The sequence below is a fragment of the Pantherophis guttatus genome, chromosome 1 (assembly GCF_059756535.1).
Source record: "Pantherophis guttatus breed Tessera chromosome 1, ASM5975653v1, whole genome shotgun sequence".
In the NCBI taxonomy this organism is placed as follows: Eukaryota; Metazoa; Chordata; class Lepidosauria; order Squamata; family Colubridae; genus Pantherophis; species Pantherophis guttatus.
This window is the reverse complement of record NC_142063.1, coordinates 119,029,476-119,046,982: the sequence shown is the minus strand read 5'-3', so window position 1 is coordinate 119,046,982 and position 17,507 is coordinate 119,029,476. Positions and strand designations below refer to the sequence as shown.

Genomic DNA, 17,507 nt, shown 5'->3' with positions numbered 1-17,507 from the left:
TGGCCACGCCCATCCAGCAACTGAGCAGAGAACCCCTTGCTAAAAAATTTTAAGCCCACCCCTGAAAAAGGTCCAGTGTACACTATATAAATAGGTAGAGATTCTGAAGCAGGGACAGATTCCAACTCTGGTCGCTACCGGTTCGCTCATGTGCACGCGCGGGGCACTTCTACGCATGCGCAGAAGCTTCTGGGAGGGTAGGCGGAGCCTCCTGCCACCTACACTATCGGTTTGCCCAATCTGGTACGAACCGGTAGCAACCCACTACTGTACTGAAGTAGACATCAGGTAAAGTTAATTTCTATCTAATTTCCTTTAATCAAAAACTTATTCTTTTTCTAAAGCCCCATTTAAGCAAAAATCTACAACATATTAAGCTGCATTTATTATCTCCTTAAATTATTTTCTTTGATTTCCAAACCAGAGGGAACAATCTGATGCCCTTTAGGGTATAAATTTATGGTCAGAATCCATACAGGTCAGTGGTGGGTTTCAAATTTTTTTTACTACCGGTTCTGTGGGCGTGGCATGGGCATGGCGTGGCATGGTGGGCGTGGCAGGGGAAGGATACTGTAAAATCTCCATTCCCTCCCCAATCCAGGGGAAGGTTATTGCATAATCCCCATTTCCTCCTGATCAACTGGGACTCAGGAGGCAGAGAATAGATGGGGGTGGGGCCAGTCAGAATTTTTACTACCGGGTCTCTGAAGTACTCAAAATTTCCGCTACCGGTTCTCCAGAACTGGTCAGAACCTGCTGAAACCCACCTCTGATACAGGTAGTCCTTGACTTACAACCATTCATTTAGTGTCCAATCGTAGTTACAATTGCACTGAAAAAGTGACTTACGACCAGTTTTCACACTTATGTAAATTGAATGATCCCCATGGTGATGTGAACAAAATTTGGGTTGCACTGTCCTGGGGTCATGTGATCACCATTTATAACCTTCCAAGCTAACTTCCAACAAGCAAAATTAATGGGGAAGGCCAAATTTTGCTTAATGGCTGCATGATTCACTTAATAAGTGCAATGATTCACTTAGTGACTGTGGCAATAAAAGGTCGTAAAATGGGGCACACAACTCATTTAACAACTGCCTTGCTTAGTAATGGAAATTTTGGGCTCAATTGAGGTTGTGAGTACTAATTGTACCAGATAAAGTACAAATTATTAGGAGGATGTCAGTTTGCCTAATCCTAACTTGACTGATATTGTAACATTCTCATTTTGTCAAGAAAAGAAAAGAGGTTATGAGAATGAAACTTCTGCAGTATACTACCTAGTCAATGTTTTAATGTGCTGTAAGAGCAAGCCTCAAGGAAATGATAATTAAAAACACCAGTGGAAAAATCTCTCTTCATCTAATATATTTAACAGTTTGGAAAATTGGATTTGGACAATTTATATTAAACAACTGCTATTGTAATCATGATTTACAAATATACAAAATCCCTAAATTATGTAGAAGGGGAAAGTTTGCTGCAATCTTTCTTTATCAGCATTTGTCAGACTTTACGTACAAAAACAGGTTAATGTGATTAAAGCTCAGGGTTAAAATTTGTACCTTGCAAAGACATGAAATCTGATGCATAGGAATTCTTCTTTGAATGTTCCTGTCACTTACAAGTGTTTGTTTTCCTTCCTTAAACCTCCATTTTCCATAGCAGATCTCTTGCCACTTAGAACCTCCTTTGTTACAGAGATCAATCATTTTGCTAAGTATGCTGTAATGTGGACAGCTAAATTAGGGACCTTACTATGGTGTCATTATCTGATAGCTTCCAATTATACAAAGTACATCTGCTCAGTTCCCTTTACTGAAGTCGTTTAAAAACACCAAAGAGGGATTCCAGAGAGAAACACAGGCCTGGACTACATTCACACCTGTTTACCACTTTATCCCCTACACACCACACACACACACACACACACACACACACTGCATACAGACGTTTGTGTGTCCTCAGTTCCTCAGAAGTTAGTCATTGTGCTGACTTGATTCCCTTACTCATTTTCCAATTACAGATTAGAATTTTCCAAATAGTAAGTGGTGTTAGAAATAAAGGTTCAGCCAGAGGAGAAAAAAATGAAGGGTAACAGAAATAACTTTTGGAAAATCGCATCTTGGTAAGGTTCTAGAACACCCTTCTAGATGTTTCCCAGATGTGCAGCATTATAGTTCTTCTAATATCATTGTTGAGGGGATGCGGTGGCTCAGTGGCTAAGACACTGAGCTTGTCGATCGAAAGGTCGACAGTTCAGTGGTTCGAATCCCTAGTGCCACAGGGTGAGCTTCCGTTACTTGTCCCAGCTTCTGCCAACCTAGCAATTCGGAAGCACGTAAAAAATGCAAGTAGAAAAATAAATACCACCTTTGGTGGGAAGGTAACAGCGTTCCGTGCACCTTTGGCGTTTAGTCATGCTGGCCACATGACCATGGAGACGTCTTCGGACAGCGCTGGCTCTTCGGCTTTGAAACAGAGATGAGCACCGCCCCCTAGAGTCAGGAACAACTAGCACATATGTGTGAGAGGGAACCTTTACCTTTACCTTTATATCATCGTTAAAATTTCTGAGAAACTGTGTCCTATACACAGAACATAACATGTTGGCAAAGGCTGTTCTAGAACGAGATGGCATTGTTTCTATGGATGACATATATTTTGCCAGATGTCTTCTGAGGAGAAGAAAAAAGGAGAGTTCCTACATTCTGGGATGTCCAGTCATGAAGGAAGAAGTCCCTTCTTTGATAGTAGCTCTGCTCCTTGCCATTGTCAAAAAACAGAGGTGGATATTTCCTTTCCTTGTAACATTCTCCTACCTTTGCTTAGATTGTCTGCTGAGCAAAACCACTGTGTGGCTGTGGCTGGGTGTTCCCAATATCTTGACAAGTGCCTCTGGGGGAATACCTGATGTATGTTCTAAGCAGAGAACGAATACCAAAAGCCTTGCTCACAGTCACAAAACACACACACACGCTCCACGCAATCATTCACCACCTCTCTCCAGAAGATGCCGCAGTCTCCAGCAAGGGAAAAACCCAATGCAGTACAATATTTGCTGACCTCTGCTGGAATTTTTGAAAAACCCGAGAGATTTCAGAGTTCAGAGAAAAGGGGTTACACTTGGAGAGCGTTTGTATTTCTGTTTTGAGATGTGTGCACACATTTTTAAATTTAATTTCTACTTCAAAACTATGAAGATGCCTAACAAAACCTCTCCGGTTAATTTAGTCTTCTTACGAATTACAAAATGAAACCTGATCACATGCCTTTAGTCACGGGTTTTGAAGTGACTTTAGGGTCTAGTTAGCAATGTGCAAGCCTCCAGCAGCATGCGGGCCTAAATGAATGGAATCCATCTAAAGTTCCTGGAAGGTTTTGGCCATCGGCGCTGTGTACGCCATTTACCACAGTTTCCAGTAGTTCTGGAAAGTTCTTCCCCTTTTGATAGATGCAGATTCACACCTGGGATGCTATTAATGCAGCAGCTACATTTAATTCATGGACAGGGTTTCTAATTCATACACTTTTCTGTTTACAACACAGTCATTTCAGCAATCTCAAGAAGGTTCCACACCCATCTGATCCAGGTGATTCGGAAGATACAGATAAATTTCTGATAAACGATAACAAATAAACCAGCAGCCCCCAATCTTTTGGGAGTTAGGGACTGGTTTCTGGAGAGGTTTGTCCATGGACTGGGGTGGGAGGGGGGGCCATGGTTTCACACACAGGTGCGGATGGCGCTTCTGTTCCTTGTGTGGCCTGGTGCTGGTCCGCATCCTGGAAGTTGGGGACGCCTGAGATAAACGACCCTGAGAGTCAGTGATGGATTTCAAATTTTTTACTACCGGTTCTGTGGGTGTGGCTTGGTGGGCGTGGCATGGCTTGGTGGGTGTAGCTTGGTGGGCATGGCAGGGGAAGGATACTGTAAAATCTCCATTCCCTCCCCACTCCAGGGGAAGGTTACTGCAAAATCACCATTTCCTCCCAATCAGCTGGGACTCGGGAGGCAGAGAATAGATGGGGGCGGGGCCAATCAGGCCATGTTTACCGATTCTCCCAACTACTCAAAATTTCTGCTACCGGTTCTCCAGAACTGGTCAGAACCTGTTGAAACCCACCTCTGCTGGGAGTGCTAATGACCAGATGACTGCTAAGAATATAAATCCTTCCATTCAATTAGAACCGGAGAAGCTTCTTGGATGAGAAGTGAAATATTTTTCAAGTAAAAAAACAAGAAAGCCCAGTTGCCTTTTGGAAAAATGCCTTTGGGATGAGTTGAAGTGGTTACCAATAGACTTCTAGATACCATTCAAGGTGCTGGTTATCACCTATAAAGCCCTGCATGACAAAAGACCCAGTTATCTGAAGGACTTTTTGTCTTCCTTAGTTTCTGCCCATCCTGCATAATCAGAGAGTTGGCATGCTCCAGGTCCTATCGATTAAACACTGCCCTCTGGTTCTGCCAAGCGGGAGAGCCAGAGCCGTATTTGGATTGCAGTGATGGTCAATTCAAGTCCTCTTTGGTGCCTGTCCATTTGTTCCCATTAGGTGGATATTTGTTCAGACTTTGGCTTATTGGTGAACAGGATCAAATGGGAAACAATTGAGCTGGAATGCAGAATTCCTCAGGCTCTCTCCAAAACTAAATTCATACTATCAAAGCCAGGACGGGCTGCACTGAGTTTATTTTACTTCAGATTATTAAACTGCAATCTTCCTGGCTCCTTTTTTTTTCACTCCTTCCTCCTTAGAATGCCACAAGGCAAAATTAAAATATTTTTACAAAGTGGAAAAGAAGAAGGAAATAAATATTTGCCCCAGTTGCAATTGTTCTGTCTAGAACTGTTGGATACATCATCCTCAATTATGAAATTGTTTCTTCCATAATACAAAGAAGAGGAGGAATCACCTGGTGTTCTTCTACTGTTATATTTATGCAAAGGTTAAGGTCCATGCTATTTACCACAGTGTCAGCACATCAAGATGCATTTATCCTAGTGCTGACATGAGAAGGAGAACGCAAGTGTCTGCAACGGGACGGTTGCCTTTCACCTACTTATTTTAGCTGGGAGATGGATGGGAGGGGGGAAATTCTTTGAGTTGGAGCAGTAGATTAGGGGTGAATGATTGGGAAGATGGCCAATGAATGCAGAGGAGTGGGGGAAGGAAGAGGAGGGATTTTGGGTCAGCACCTCAGTGCTGGCTGCATGGAGTCAGTGTAAAAGTTGCTGTGCTAAATAAAATGGAAGTTTGTTTCAAAAAAGACTTTGTTTGAGACGCAGTTTATTTGAAGACGGCCTGAAAACCTGACACACAGTTTCCAGTGGTTCTGGAAAGTTCTTCCCCTTTTGATAGATACAGATAAGGTATATTCATGCCTGTTGCTCATAGCTTTCTCTCATCTTCATTTTTCTTTTTACCAGTTAAACGTTTCGATGTCTGTTTAACAAACAAAAGTCAACCTATAGTTTTGGTAGCTGTAGTAGGTATTGTGTATATGTTTGTTTTGATCTGGATATAGGGGTTGAGTGGAAGTGTGCTGGGTGTAAACTAAACTGAAAATTAGCCACAGTAATTTTCCAATAAGAACAACTCCAGAAATATAACAGATATATCTCTGTAATTCCTCCCATCTCCTACTCCTGTCCCACTCCTCTAGTGATTCTGGGGCCTGAAAGCCAGTGATGGGATTCAGCCAGTTCGCACCACTTCGGGAGAAACGGTTGTTAACTTTCTGAGCAGTTTGGCAAACTGGTTGTTGCAAGAAATCATTAGGGCACAGAACCGGTTGTTAAATTACTTGAATCCCACCACTGCTGAAAGCCATGTCTGCAGTGCGACAGAGCACATGTAGATGTTCAAAATGCAAAAATACGCGGAATAGGGCTAATATATCTGTGGGGGAAATGCAAAGTTACAGTAAATTTTGATTGTAGAAGGCATCCCTGATAGGAAGAAACTAATATTTATAAAGGGGTGCTTTTCAAAGGATGCTAACTAAATGTATTAAAGCAGCCGTCTCTTTCTGGAAACTTATCTGGCCATTTAGAATGCAGTGTGTGCATGCAGATGATTCTTCTGCTGGGATCACATTTTTGAAGTGATGCAGCTTTCAAATCCTTTGCACAGACTTTCCTTTCTTGGAGCAACAAGAGAAATGCAGGTAATCTTCAATTTTCCACTACAATTTGAATTGGAATTTCAGTTGTAAGTTGATGTGGTTTCAAGTTAAGTCATCGTGTGAACTGAACTGGATTTTACAACCATTTTACTGTGCTTGTAAAGTGAATCACCACAGTTGTTAAAACAAATCATGCGGCCATGTAAGCAAATCCAGTGGATATTTTTCTCTGAAAACCAGCAAGAAAGGTTGCAAAGAGTGATTGTGTGACTACAGAATACTGCAACCGGTCATAAGGGTGATCCAACCCAAATTGCAATCACATGATTGTGGTGGTGGTGGTAGTGTAACAGTCATAAGTGTGAGGATAGGTTGTAAAACACTTTTTTCCAAGGGTGTCAGACCACTGAACCAATGTTAAACAAACAATTGTAAATCGAGGACCACCTGCAGTGTAATTGCAGTCAAGCTGAATTGGATTAGATAACAGATAGATTAACAGAGTTGGAAGGGACCTTATAGGTCATCTAGTCCAACCCCCCACTCAAGCAGGAGACCCTACACCATTTCTGACAAATGGCAGTCCAATCTCTTCTTGAAAGTTTCAAGTGATGAAAGTCCCACAACTTCCGAAGGCAACTTCTGTTCCATTGGTTGATTGTTCTCACCGTCAGAAAGTTCCTCCTCATTTCTAGGTTGAATCTCTCCTTGGTCAGTTTCCATCCATTATTCCTTGTCTGGCCTTCAGGTAATTGGTAATTAATTGGTAAGTGAGGAAATTACCAACTAAATGGAATTGAAGATTTTTCCTTTAGCAAAGATTGATTTCTAAAAGAACTCCAGGAAAGAAAGGGCCCCTTCCACTGTGGGGTAATATGGTAAGATAAGAATATGCTACTACTAATGTACATAACTACTAAAGTATCTCAGAGGTCTTATTAGATGCCTGAGGGGGGGGACGGGGACTGGTCTCTCTTTCAGGGTGAACCAGCACAATGATTCAAAGGCTGGGCTAAGACTTGCTAGGGATCTTAGACCAATTTTGGGGGAAGAAGGGACACAATACAGTGCTCTGAACAAGGCCCCTAAGCAGTGGTGGGTTTCAAAATTTTTTACTACTGGTTCTATGGTTGTGGCTTGGTGGGTGTGGCTTGGTGGGCGTGGCAGGGGAAGGTTACTGCAAAATCCCCATTCCCTCCCGATCAGCTGGGACTCTGGAGGCAGAGAATAGATGGGGGCGGGGCCAGTCAGAGGTGGTATTTACCGGTTCTCCAAACTACTCAAAATTTCCGCTACCGGTTCTCCAGAACTGGTCAGAACCTGCTGAAACCCACCTCTGCCCTTAAGTTATGGCAACTGTGGAGGACTCCTGCTCAAACCATCAAAAGCTTGGAGGGATTTTGAAGGCAACCATTCAATGCAGGAATTCAGCATGAAGCACCTCTAGCGGGTGTCTCTGCTGGGCTTAAACATGTCCAGGACAGGAGCCCCCCCACTCATACAATTTCTTCTTTTACTAGATTCCCCCCCACCCCCCACCCCAAATATCTAACCAGAATCTGCCTGCCTGTAACTTAACCCCACAATCGCATGTTCTGCATTCTGAGAGGAGAGAGGGAAAGATTTTCAATGCCTCCTTTTGAAAAACTTGATGAGTTCTCTCATATACAGACCCCTCAGCCTTTGCTCCAGGCTAAATTTTACTCCCTTTCCTCTGTCTCGCCTTGTAAGAAGGTTTATCCCCTGCTCATCCCTGCTACCCTTCTTTGTTCTGTTCTTTCTGAATCTGTCTTAAAATATGGCACCCAGTAGTGGAAACAATACTGGTGTGTCTGTGTTTGTGTGTGTGTGTGTGTGTGTGTGTGTGTGTGTGTGTGTGTGTGTGTGTGCGCGAGAGAGAGAGCCAATGCAGAAGGGAGAACAATTATTACTTCTTGCCACTTGGAAACCATACTTTTGTTGTTGTAGGCTAAGAAGAAATGTTTGTCTTTTTAGCACTGATATATGCTTGTAATCAGTGTCTTCCTACATGTGTTCCTAACATTCAAAGACCTCCTGAGTTTGTACCTGAACTTTTGATTGCTTTTTTCTAAAATAATAACTTACAAGCAAGTAATATATGCCCAATGTCCTAATCAAAGACACATCAACACACAAGCACATACCTCTTCCACTGGTCATCCCCCTTGGAAAACCAGTATCCCCCCCCCCCCATGGAAGGATTCCAAACAAATGATTTGCTGATCCTTGTGGGGACTTTAGAGAGAAACCAAGACTCCATCAAATCAAGCTGAGTTTCTAATGCTACATATGTACACCCATGTAGATTTCTTAAAAATCTTAAGTCTTTAGATCTTAAATCTTCAAATATGGCAGTGGCTTCTTCCAATATCGTTTTCCAATAGGCTAGCCATCTAGGCTACAACCTATTTTACGACCTTTCTTGCCACATTTGTTAAGTGATTCCCTGCAGTTGATAAGTTAGTAACCTGGTTGTTAAGTGAATCTGGCTTCCCCGTTGACCTTGCTTGTCAGAAGGTTGCAAAAGGTGATCACATGACCTGGGGATACAGCAACGGTCATAAGTATGAACCACTTGCCAAGCATCCGAATTTTGATCACATGATCATGGGGATGTGGCAAAAGTAGTAGCTGTGAAAAATAGTGATAAGTCACTTTTTTCAGTGCCGTTGCACTAAGGACTACCTGTAATTGGATTGTGCACCACGGTTAGGTTTTTCTAAAACAAGCGGGACAGGAGCTTTTGTTGCATCTCCGCAGGGAGAGACCTCCATGTAGATGTGGGTCCTTATGGGGACAAGCATGTTGGACTTTAGGTAGCTTCTGCTGCTCGGTCTTCTCATACGTGTACCATGAACATCTCATACATGTTCATGGTGAATAGTTGTCGCAAAAGGGCACCACAGTGGGATTTTAAAGCTACAGCTTGGGATAGGGCCATTTTGGCAATTTACATTATCATTGTTGGCAGGCTGAGATCACAGAGTCTCGGCCAATCCCCCTTTGCTTTGAGCTTGCGAACGGATGCAGAGTTCAAAAGGCAGAGGCGTGATTGATGTGTCTGGGTAATTTGCTGCTCTCTGCCCTCCCCCCCCACCTACTCCATGCCTGTTGCTTTCTCCTTCCCCTTCTTATAAAGGAGTGGCTGAGTGTGGAGAATGCAGATGGAAGGAAGGTGGTTTTGGGAAGGAAGATGAAAGAATCCTGACTATTAAGGATGGGGCAAGCAGATGCTGAAATGTGTGAGCATGCCGAGATTAGAGCTGACCACCGACTAACTCTAGATGGGCATTTGGAAAGGCAGGTGATAGCACATTTGCTTCAAGGGTGGGGGGCCCTTACCTCTGAAAATCATTTTGGGGGTGGGGGGTTCCTGATATTACTGGGTTGCAAGAAATGGAGAATGACAATAATCTGGTTGAAAGCGGCTGCGTTGAATAACCACGAGGTTTAGCTCTTTGGATAAAGTGCAGTAGGGGAACAGCCACGGGTTCAGACTACTGAAAGTAAGGGGGATGTCAGGCTATTAGGAGAGATAACTGTTGGCAAAAGATAATTTCCCCCTATCTTCTGCCAACAGTTATTTCTTCTAATAGCCTGATATCCCCTTCTTTCCATGTTTTTCAAGAGACTGGAGTGTATTGCGCCAGGGAAGAATGATGGCTCTGAGTATCAAACAACACAGGATAGGTGGGAGATGCAAGAACCTGAGAGGATTAGACTCATGGTGGGAAGATTCCATCATAGTGCCTCCCTTTAGGGCATATTATCTCAAAAACTGCAGAAGGCACCCTGGGTTTTGTGAATGCTCTGGTTTTTTTTTTTTTTTTTAATTAAATACCAACCTCAGAAATCAACAAATAGACAAAGGAAATGGGCACAACATGCTCTCCCATTTAGAGAGAGAGAGAGAGAGGGGGGGGGGAGGGAGGGAGGATACCAGAATGAAAGGATGCTATTTCCCTGTCAGTGGCACAATATAGTCCTCATTTAGGAACAATTAGGATCAGCAATTTGGTTGTTAAGCGAAGTGGTCATTAAGTGCAAAAGTGACTGTGCTGATGATCTTACTTTAGCTTTCCTTTGCTTTATAGACCTGCGAAGGTCAGAAAGGTGATGATGGATCAGAAAGTCATTTTTTCATCACCTTTGTAACTCTGAATAGTTGCTGTCTGGGACAGATGCTAAATGATGACTACCTGTAGTCTGAAGAAGTTACCCCTAATAATTTGAAGTTCTTTCTATATTTGAAAATCTATTCCATTGTTCAAAGTCTCAGCTATTTAGACCTTATCTCTGCTCATCTGCTTAATTGTTCCACTTCTAAGATTAGGCAAACTTTATGTACATGCAAATTGCAATTTGATAGCAGGAGGTGAAAAAATGTAAAGCTTTAGAGTGATGAATACCTTTGTAAAAGTATTCTCTGCCCCTTTTTACATATTAAAAAAAAATAAAGGGAGTATAGAAGTGGGACACAGATTAAATTTAGTTATTTTGCTTAAGAGATCGAATGCTTAACATTGCTCCTGGTTCTCACATCATAGAATAAATGTAATAAATGAAAATAGAATAATGGAGATGGAAGAAAATAAGGCAAATTCTCTTCCAATCAAGCTTTAATTGCAATATAATTCCAACAGTCACAAATTCTTGCAAGGTCCACCCCCTGCCCCACTGTCACCCTGAAACAATGCTGCCTCTATTGACTTTGACATGTCTAAAAAGAGACTGAGAGCATTTGGTAGAGCCCCCTCCACCTCCATAAAGCCACCTTAATGGCCCATTTAAAAATGAGATCCAAGTCAGATACTGCTCAAATGAGAGCCACCCTGCATATTATTGAGAAGCCTTGGGGGCAGGTTGCGGTCAAAACTATATTGGCTAGAGGCAAGGAGAATCAAAGATCATCATACCTGGAGATTATGTGTTCAGTTACATATGTACATACTTACATGTGTCCTCTATTCAATACATCAAGTGCAGAAGGCAATCTCCATTTTCAAGATTCACTTTTCCTGACCTAATGTTTGCCTGGCAAGTCAAAATCCTACTGGTGCCACTTATCACCAGCCTGAAAAAAGTAATGATAACTAAAGCCTTTGCCAGAATTACAAGCTATCACAGGTAGTGCTAGAAGCAAACCATGTTTTGCTACCTACGTGTGAAGTAAGGAAGACCTTCAACAGGACTTTGGCTTGGGCTCTAGCCATATTATTATACCTCCTTGTTCTTTCAAAGGTACCAAAGCTGAAATGAAGGGCTTGCCCTTACAGAGGCCCCAAAGTAGAATCAGAGTGTGCCTTTCCCAGGAAAGGCATTTGGGAAGATGAATGGCCCCTCCCCACCATTCCTTGGCTGCCTGCAAACCCACTGCCAACCTTGAAGTGCCTCGAAGCCTTGTGAAATGCAGCTGCAGAAAGCTCCCCGTTGGCTAGGCCGATGCAGCCTGCCCACTCTTCGCTCTCCTTCCTGTCTCGTATTCCTGCTGCATAGCCTCTGGGCTGACATTACAGGCAGGGAGGGTGGGGATTTATCAGACAGTGCACAATACCAATCAGGTGATTCATCACCATCTAGCCCAGGAAGGGCAAAGCAGGCAGCTGGGGCTGCCTAGAACAGTTACTTACTTCTCGCTCCATTTTCATCATTCGTATATCAACCCTAAATCCCACTCACCCATTCTATGAGGACACTCTCTAAGCAGTCGAGAGAAGCTCTCTCTTTCAAACATTGACAGCCCAATATTTTATTGCTAAGTTCTAGAGAGGAACACTCGCTTTCAAACACTTGAGAATGAATGGCACTCTTGCAAACCTGTGCTACTGCTTTACGTATCCATGGAAGGAAGGTCCCTTCCAAAATAAATTGCCATCTTGTTGTCCTCACTTTTCACCTCATGCTTCTCTTAAAAGGAGATTCTTCTCAGTGTCATCCCAGCCCCTAGCAATTATAAGTCCCTGGCCAGAATTATAGATACCCTGATAGCCTCCATTTAACAAACCCGTTAAACCTTCCCGGGTTGCAGTAATAATCTTCGGAATGTGCAACAAAAACAAGAGGCTTCCAACAGGATAATCATGTTAGTAAAACCAGGGAGTTCTGGGGCACCTTAAAAACTAAGGATTCAAGCATAAATTTTCAGGGTCCAAACCAGTCATCAAATGCATTTGGTCCCAAAATGCACAATCCTACGTATATAGGCACAGTGCCAGGGGCATTATTATAGAAAATACATAGAGAAACAGGAGCTATTTTCAACCACGATTGCCATTGTCTTATTTTAGTCTGCATGGACTTTACAAATGACAATCTTTGCCATGAGGGCCAGTAAGATAACATTTCATGAATCCGGCATTGTGGCCTGTTATCCACAACGTTAGTGGCGTTTTAAAGTCTGATAGTATTTTTCCTGCAGCAGGTTAACCTGTTTACTCCCCTGAAAAACAATTTACAAATATCGTGACTAACTCCACACGCCAATCAGCTCACAAGTCTCTGCATGTGGAAATCATAAGTGTAACATCCCAGCTGGGAAAGGCTCATTTGAATTCTCATCAAACATTTGTGGCTCTTCCAATGGAGCTCAACCCAGGAACTTAAAAGAGAGCGATTACAGGCATAGCTTTCTTTCAAGACAGAATCTCTCTGTCCAGTCCATTCTGCAATGACAACATCTCAAAGGTGCACAAAGGAGAAACGATGCCATAAACATCTGGAGGAAACTCCTCACAAATCACCCCATAGTTCTACTTCAGATATACACATGCACGTTACTGTCTTGGATTTGTGTTTATTTGCACAATAATAAAATAAGTTACCAACCACAGTATTTGCACTCAGTGCCTGTGGCACTTGTTCCAGAGATAGCTCCGTACTCCCAACTCGTCCATCTCATTTTAGAAACATTTCTTCCAACGAACGTTGCATTTTATTTCATTGTTCTCCCCCAAACAACAAAGGTGCACTCATGGCACTTTAACTGTAATGGAACAAATTTGGCCTAGGTTAACAGGTATTTGATAGTCTTCCCTTACCCCCTGAATGTTCTCTGTTGGGTTTAAAGGGCATTCATTTGAAAGTGGATGTGGTGGGAATGACAGCTGTTTTCTGAGGAACTGCAACTCATAGACTTGAGAAGCTGAAGTGGCTGAAGGTGTCAATGCTTAGAAACAGCTAGAGACAACCTCAGGGTCTCCAGAAAGATTATATTATATTATATTATATACATCTTGGTGTTTTGGAAATGTCAGGCCAATACTCAAGTCTGTACAATAGGACCTTGTGGAATCAAGGGCTCATGTAAGGCCAGAAAGGAAGTGATGGGAGATGTGAAACATTAGCATGTATCAATTACCTCAAACTCTGCCTTTTGTTAATGCAAGGCTCCATCTTTAGTGCTGCAAAGGCAAACAATGGAACTTTTGCTGGATCTATAAGAACGCAGCTATCACTTACAGACACTGACCCACTCTGTGAGCCGACACTCCTCACAAGCTACAAAACAACACCAATGGAATTTACAGTTACATCGCTCGCTGCGTGTTTGCCGCAGGATATTATGTCCTCTTCCACAGCACAAGCTTTCACAGTTGTCCATGCCTGGGCTGGTCTTGTTGCACAAACGTCCTTGGGTGCCCAAAGAGTCCAACTTTGGTTCCCTCTCACAGAAGTCAGGTGATTTTTCAAAGTATATCAGGTCATTGATGCCACCACGACGCCGGTGGCGGGCCTGGCCCACCTCCATCTGCCCAGTGTTCCTGTTGTGGGACCGGATCAGTGTTGCCACATGGAAGCGATCCTTGAGCACTGAACCCACCAGCCGGAAATCAGGAGTCACCTGCCAACATGTCTTCAGCTGGCAACTTCCGGAAGTTCCATGACACTTGCATTTCCGCTTCATGTTCTCCATCACCACCTGTCAGGAGCACAAGAACACAGCAGTCAGAAGAACTCAAGAACCACGCAGAAGGACTGAGCTCCATCCGGTTCAATTCTCTGTCTAGCTGGCTTTGGAACTTGGTCCCCATCCCTTGGAGACAACTTGTGCTACTGGCACAAGAGCACCGGTTTGATGTAGTGGTTAGGGTACCAGGCTAGAAACTGGGAGACTGTGAATTCTAACTTCATCGTAGGCCCAAAGCTATCTGGGTCACTTTGGGCCAATCTCTCTCTCTCTCTCTCTCAGCCCTAGAAAGCATTGATAGTAAACCACTTCTGAAATATTGACAGGAAAATTACAGAGATTTGCCCAGGTGTCACCAGGAGTCAAGACTGACTTGGAAGCACAAACAAATAGTCACAACTCCTCTGTGTACGGTTTATGCAACCCAGTCAAGCAGTTACATAAGCGATTGGTTGTACTGACTGACTTCACACAATCAATTTAACTATCTTTCTAGATGTGCATAACATCTTGAACCAAAGGCTAACCATGGTGGTTATAGGTTCACAGAGCCTACTAGACTAAAAGGTGTAGATGGAGCATAAAGGCGAGCCTTCCAGATAGCCATGGGGAGCATTAAGAGGTGAAGAGAGTTTATGCAATGCTCCCAACTACATGTAACAACATGTGTTGAGAGATTCCAAAACTGCAGATTGTTTGGGGTTATCATTTACAGACTTGCAGGATGAGATGAAGTTATTATTTCAACAAGAATGTGTCATCACCTTATATTTAGAACAAAATTCAAAGAATGGGGTTTTAAATGGCTTTAAATAAGCTAAAGACAACATTCTCCTCCTCCATCTCCTTATTGTGGAGTCTGGCCACAAGGCATTCCATGAAGGCTTGCTTCTGCAACTATGCAGGTAAAAAGAGCAAACATTGGCTTGCAGGATTCCTCCAGAGGAGAGCCAATTTAACAGAAATTAAACCTGCCATCTGAATAACTATACCCTATGCCCCCACTTTCCCATCCCATCTAGAAACGTACACCAATAAGTAAGCTAATATAGGTAGTCCTTGACTTACAACAGTTCATTTAGTGACAATTCAAAGTTACAACAGTACTGAAAAAATGACTTATGACCATTTTTCACACTTACGACCGTGGCAGCATCCCCATGGTCATGGGATCAAAATTCAGGCGCTTGGCAACTGACTCATATTTAGATGGTTGCAGAGTCCCAGGGTGATGTGATCACCTTTTGCGACATTGTGACAAGCAAAGTCAATGGGGAAGCCAGATTCACTTTAATGATTTCATGGTTTACTTAACAACTACAGTGATTCACTTAACAACTGTGGTAAGAAAGGTCATAAAATGGGGCAAAATTCACCTAACAAACGTCTCGCTTAGCAACTGAAATTTTGGGCTCAACTGTGGTCAGAAGTCGAGGACTACCTGCATCAACTTTGGTTCATGAGATTGAGTGGCACCTCTCTTGGCTAGGGCTACAGCAGAGACAAATTTGGAGCATTGTTTTGTGTTCTGATTCTACAAGCCTTGCCCTTTTTTCAAATCCTGATTTTCCCCTATATTTTGAATTTTATTTTAAGGATACTCTTCTGGGAATGTCGAGGAAGTTTCTAATTCTTATTGTTTACCTAGAATTCTTTTTCCAATATCACTGAGGGATGTTCTGCGTTTTTTCAAGGCACATCTACTCCATTCTCATTAAAAGTCTCTTCAGTACCATTTTTTCCTCTTTTTTCTTAAGAGATACATGGTTTTGCTAAGGTATTAAAACAGCCAGCATAATGTAATGGTTAAGGTGTTGGACTGGAACCAGGAAGGAGGTTCCAATCTACTCTCAGCCACAGAAACTCTCTAGGTGATTTAGGGCATTGCCTCTCAGACAGGGGTGAAATGTTCCCGGTTCAGTCCGGTTTGCCCGAACCGGTAGTAAAAAAGGCTACTGGTTTGCCGAACCGGTAGTAAAAAATGTAAAAAAAAAAGTTCCGACGATCAGCTGAGTGACGCGTGATCGTTGGAACTTTTTTTTTTTTACTTTTTAAGCATTTTTTTACTACCGGTTCTCTGGAACTGGTAGTTAAAAATGCTTTAAAAAGTAAAAAAAAAGTTCCAAAGATCGCACGTCGCTCAGCTGATCATCGGAACTTTTTTTTTTTTTACTTTTTAGGCATTTTTTTTTAACACTGGTTCTCTGGAACTGGTAGTTAAAAATGCTTTAAAAAGTAAAAGAAAAGCTCTGATGATCACGCACCACAGCTGTGATTGTCAGAGCCTTTTTTTTACCTTTTAAAAGCATTTTTGTACAACCTATTCACCTGAATAGGTTGTAAAAATGCTTTTAAAAGTAAAAAAAAAGCTCTGATGATCGCGCGCCACAGCTGATCACCCCTTTCGTGCGCTGTTCTACATACCCCATGCCTCCTTCCGGTGTGCACTGCGTGTGGGCATTGCGCATGCATGTATGCAGCACAAGTTTGGCACGCAGCATGCATGCACAGCCAGCGAACTGGTAGTAAACCGGTTCAGATTTCACCACTGCTCTCAGACCAAACTACCTGACAAAGTTATGAAGAGAGGAAGCACTAGGTAGGCTGCCTTGAGGTCTGGAATGAAAACACGAGTTATAATTCTAGATGGCTACACAATGAGTTCGGAAAGGATGGATGCTACAGCCCAGCACATCCAAAGGAGATGGTTGTGGGAGCAGCTTTGAGAACTGGCAGAACTAAGCTGTGACCCGCCTACTTGTTTCCTGTTCAAATGCTTTCCCTGATCTAGAAATCATTTTCTAATGGTACGTTTTCCTAGGATGGGGGTGGGGGGGGCAGGGAGATCTCCAGATTGAGGGCATTAGTGTTGGTGGACCAGTTTTACCTGGAAAAAGCTAAAAATAGGTGTTTGGATTCTGGGCTGCTTCCTCTTGCGGGCCAATCAAGTGGAGACAGGATGTTTTCAGCTTGGATCTGCCAACTTATGTCTTTCCAGAGAAAATTTGTTAAATTAGGAAAAGAATTGTACTCTTGTCTGAGTGCAGCTGTGCCAGGGCTAAGCCAGTTTCTTAAAACTAAAAGGGAGTAGGACTTTAAAGCTAGAGGGAGCAGGACCTCACTTCCCCTGCCTCTTGCAGTGCCTGCTTGGTGACTAAAACAGTATGCTATAGTGTGTTTCAACCTAGAGAGACACAGCTGCCTCCCATAATCTTCATAAAAGGTAGGGAAAGGACTTGGTTTCCATTCCCAGCACCACCAGCAGCCCAGACACTACCCTGTGGAAGGACACATCTGCAGTCTTGGGTAAACAGGGAGTGGAGTGCAGTTTTCCTTGAAAAGTCACCATCTCTCAGCCTACCGTAGCTGCCGGATTACATAAACACAGTAAGTATTGTAAATTACTACTTATGCAAGGTACTTGCCATAGGTCTGTACTTATGGTAGC

The 17,507-nt window shown here is 42.9% G+C and overlaps 1 protein-coding gene across 1 annotated transcript in view; it reads right to left on the bottom strand.

Annotated features, from left to right (window-relative positions):
• Positions 1-12,930: 12,930 nt before the first annotated feature.
• The window catches only part of WNT10A (Wnt family member 10A), a 62,439-nt gene continuing 57,862 nt past the window's right edge, over positions 12,931-17,507 (bottom strand). Inside the window, exon 4 of the mRNA XM_034433736.3 lies at positions 12,931-14,071. Coding sequence (XP_034289627.1) covers positions 13,604-14,071 — 468 coding nt within the window. The 3' untranslated portion in view covers positions 12,931-13,603. The remainder of the gene's footprint in view (positions 14,072-17,507) is intronic.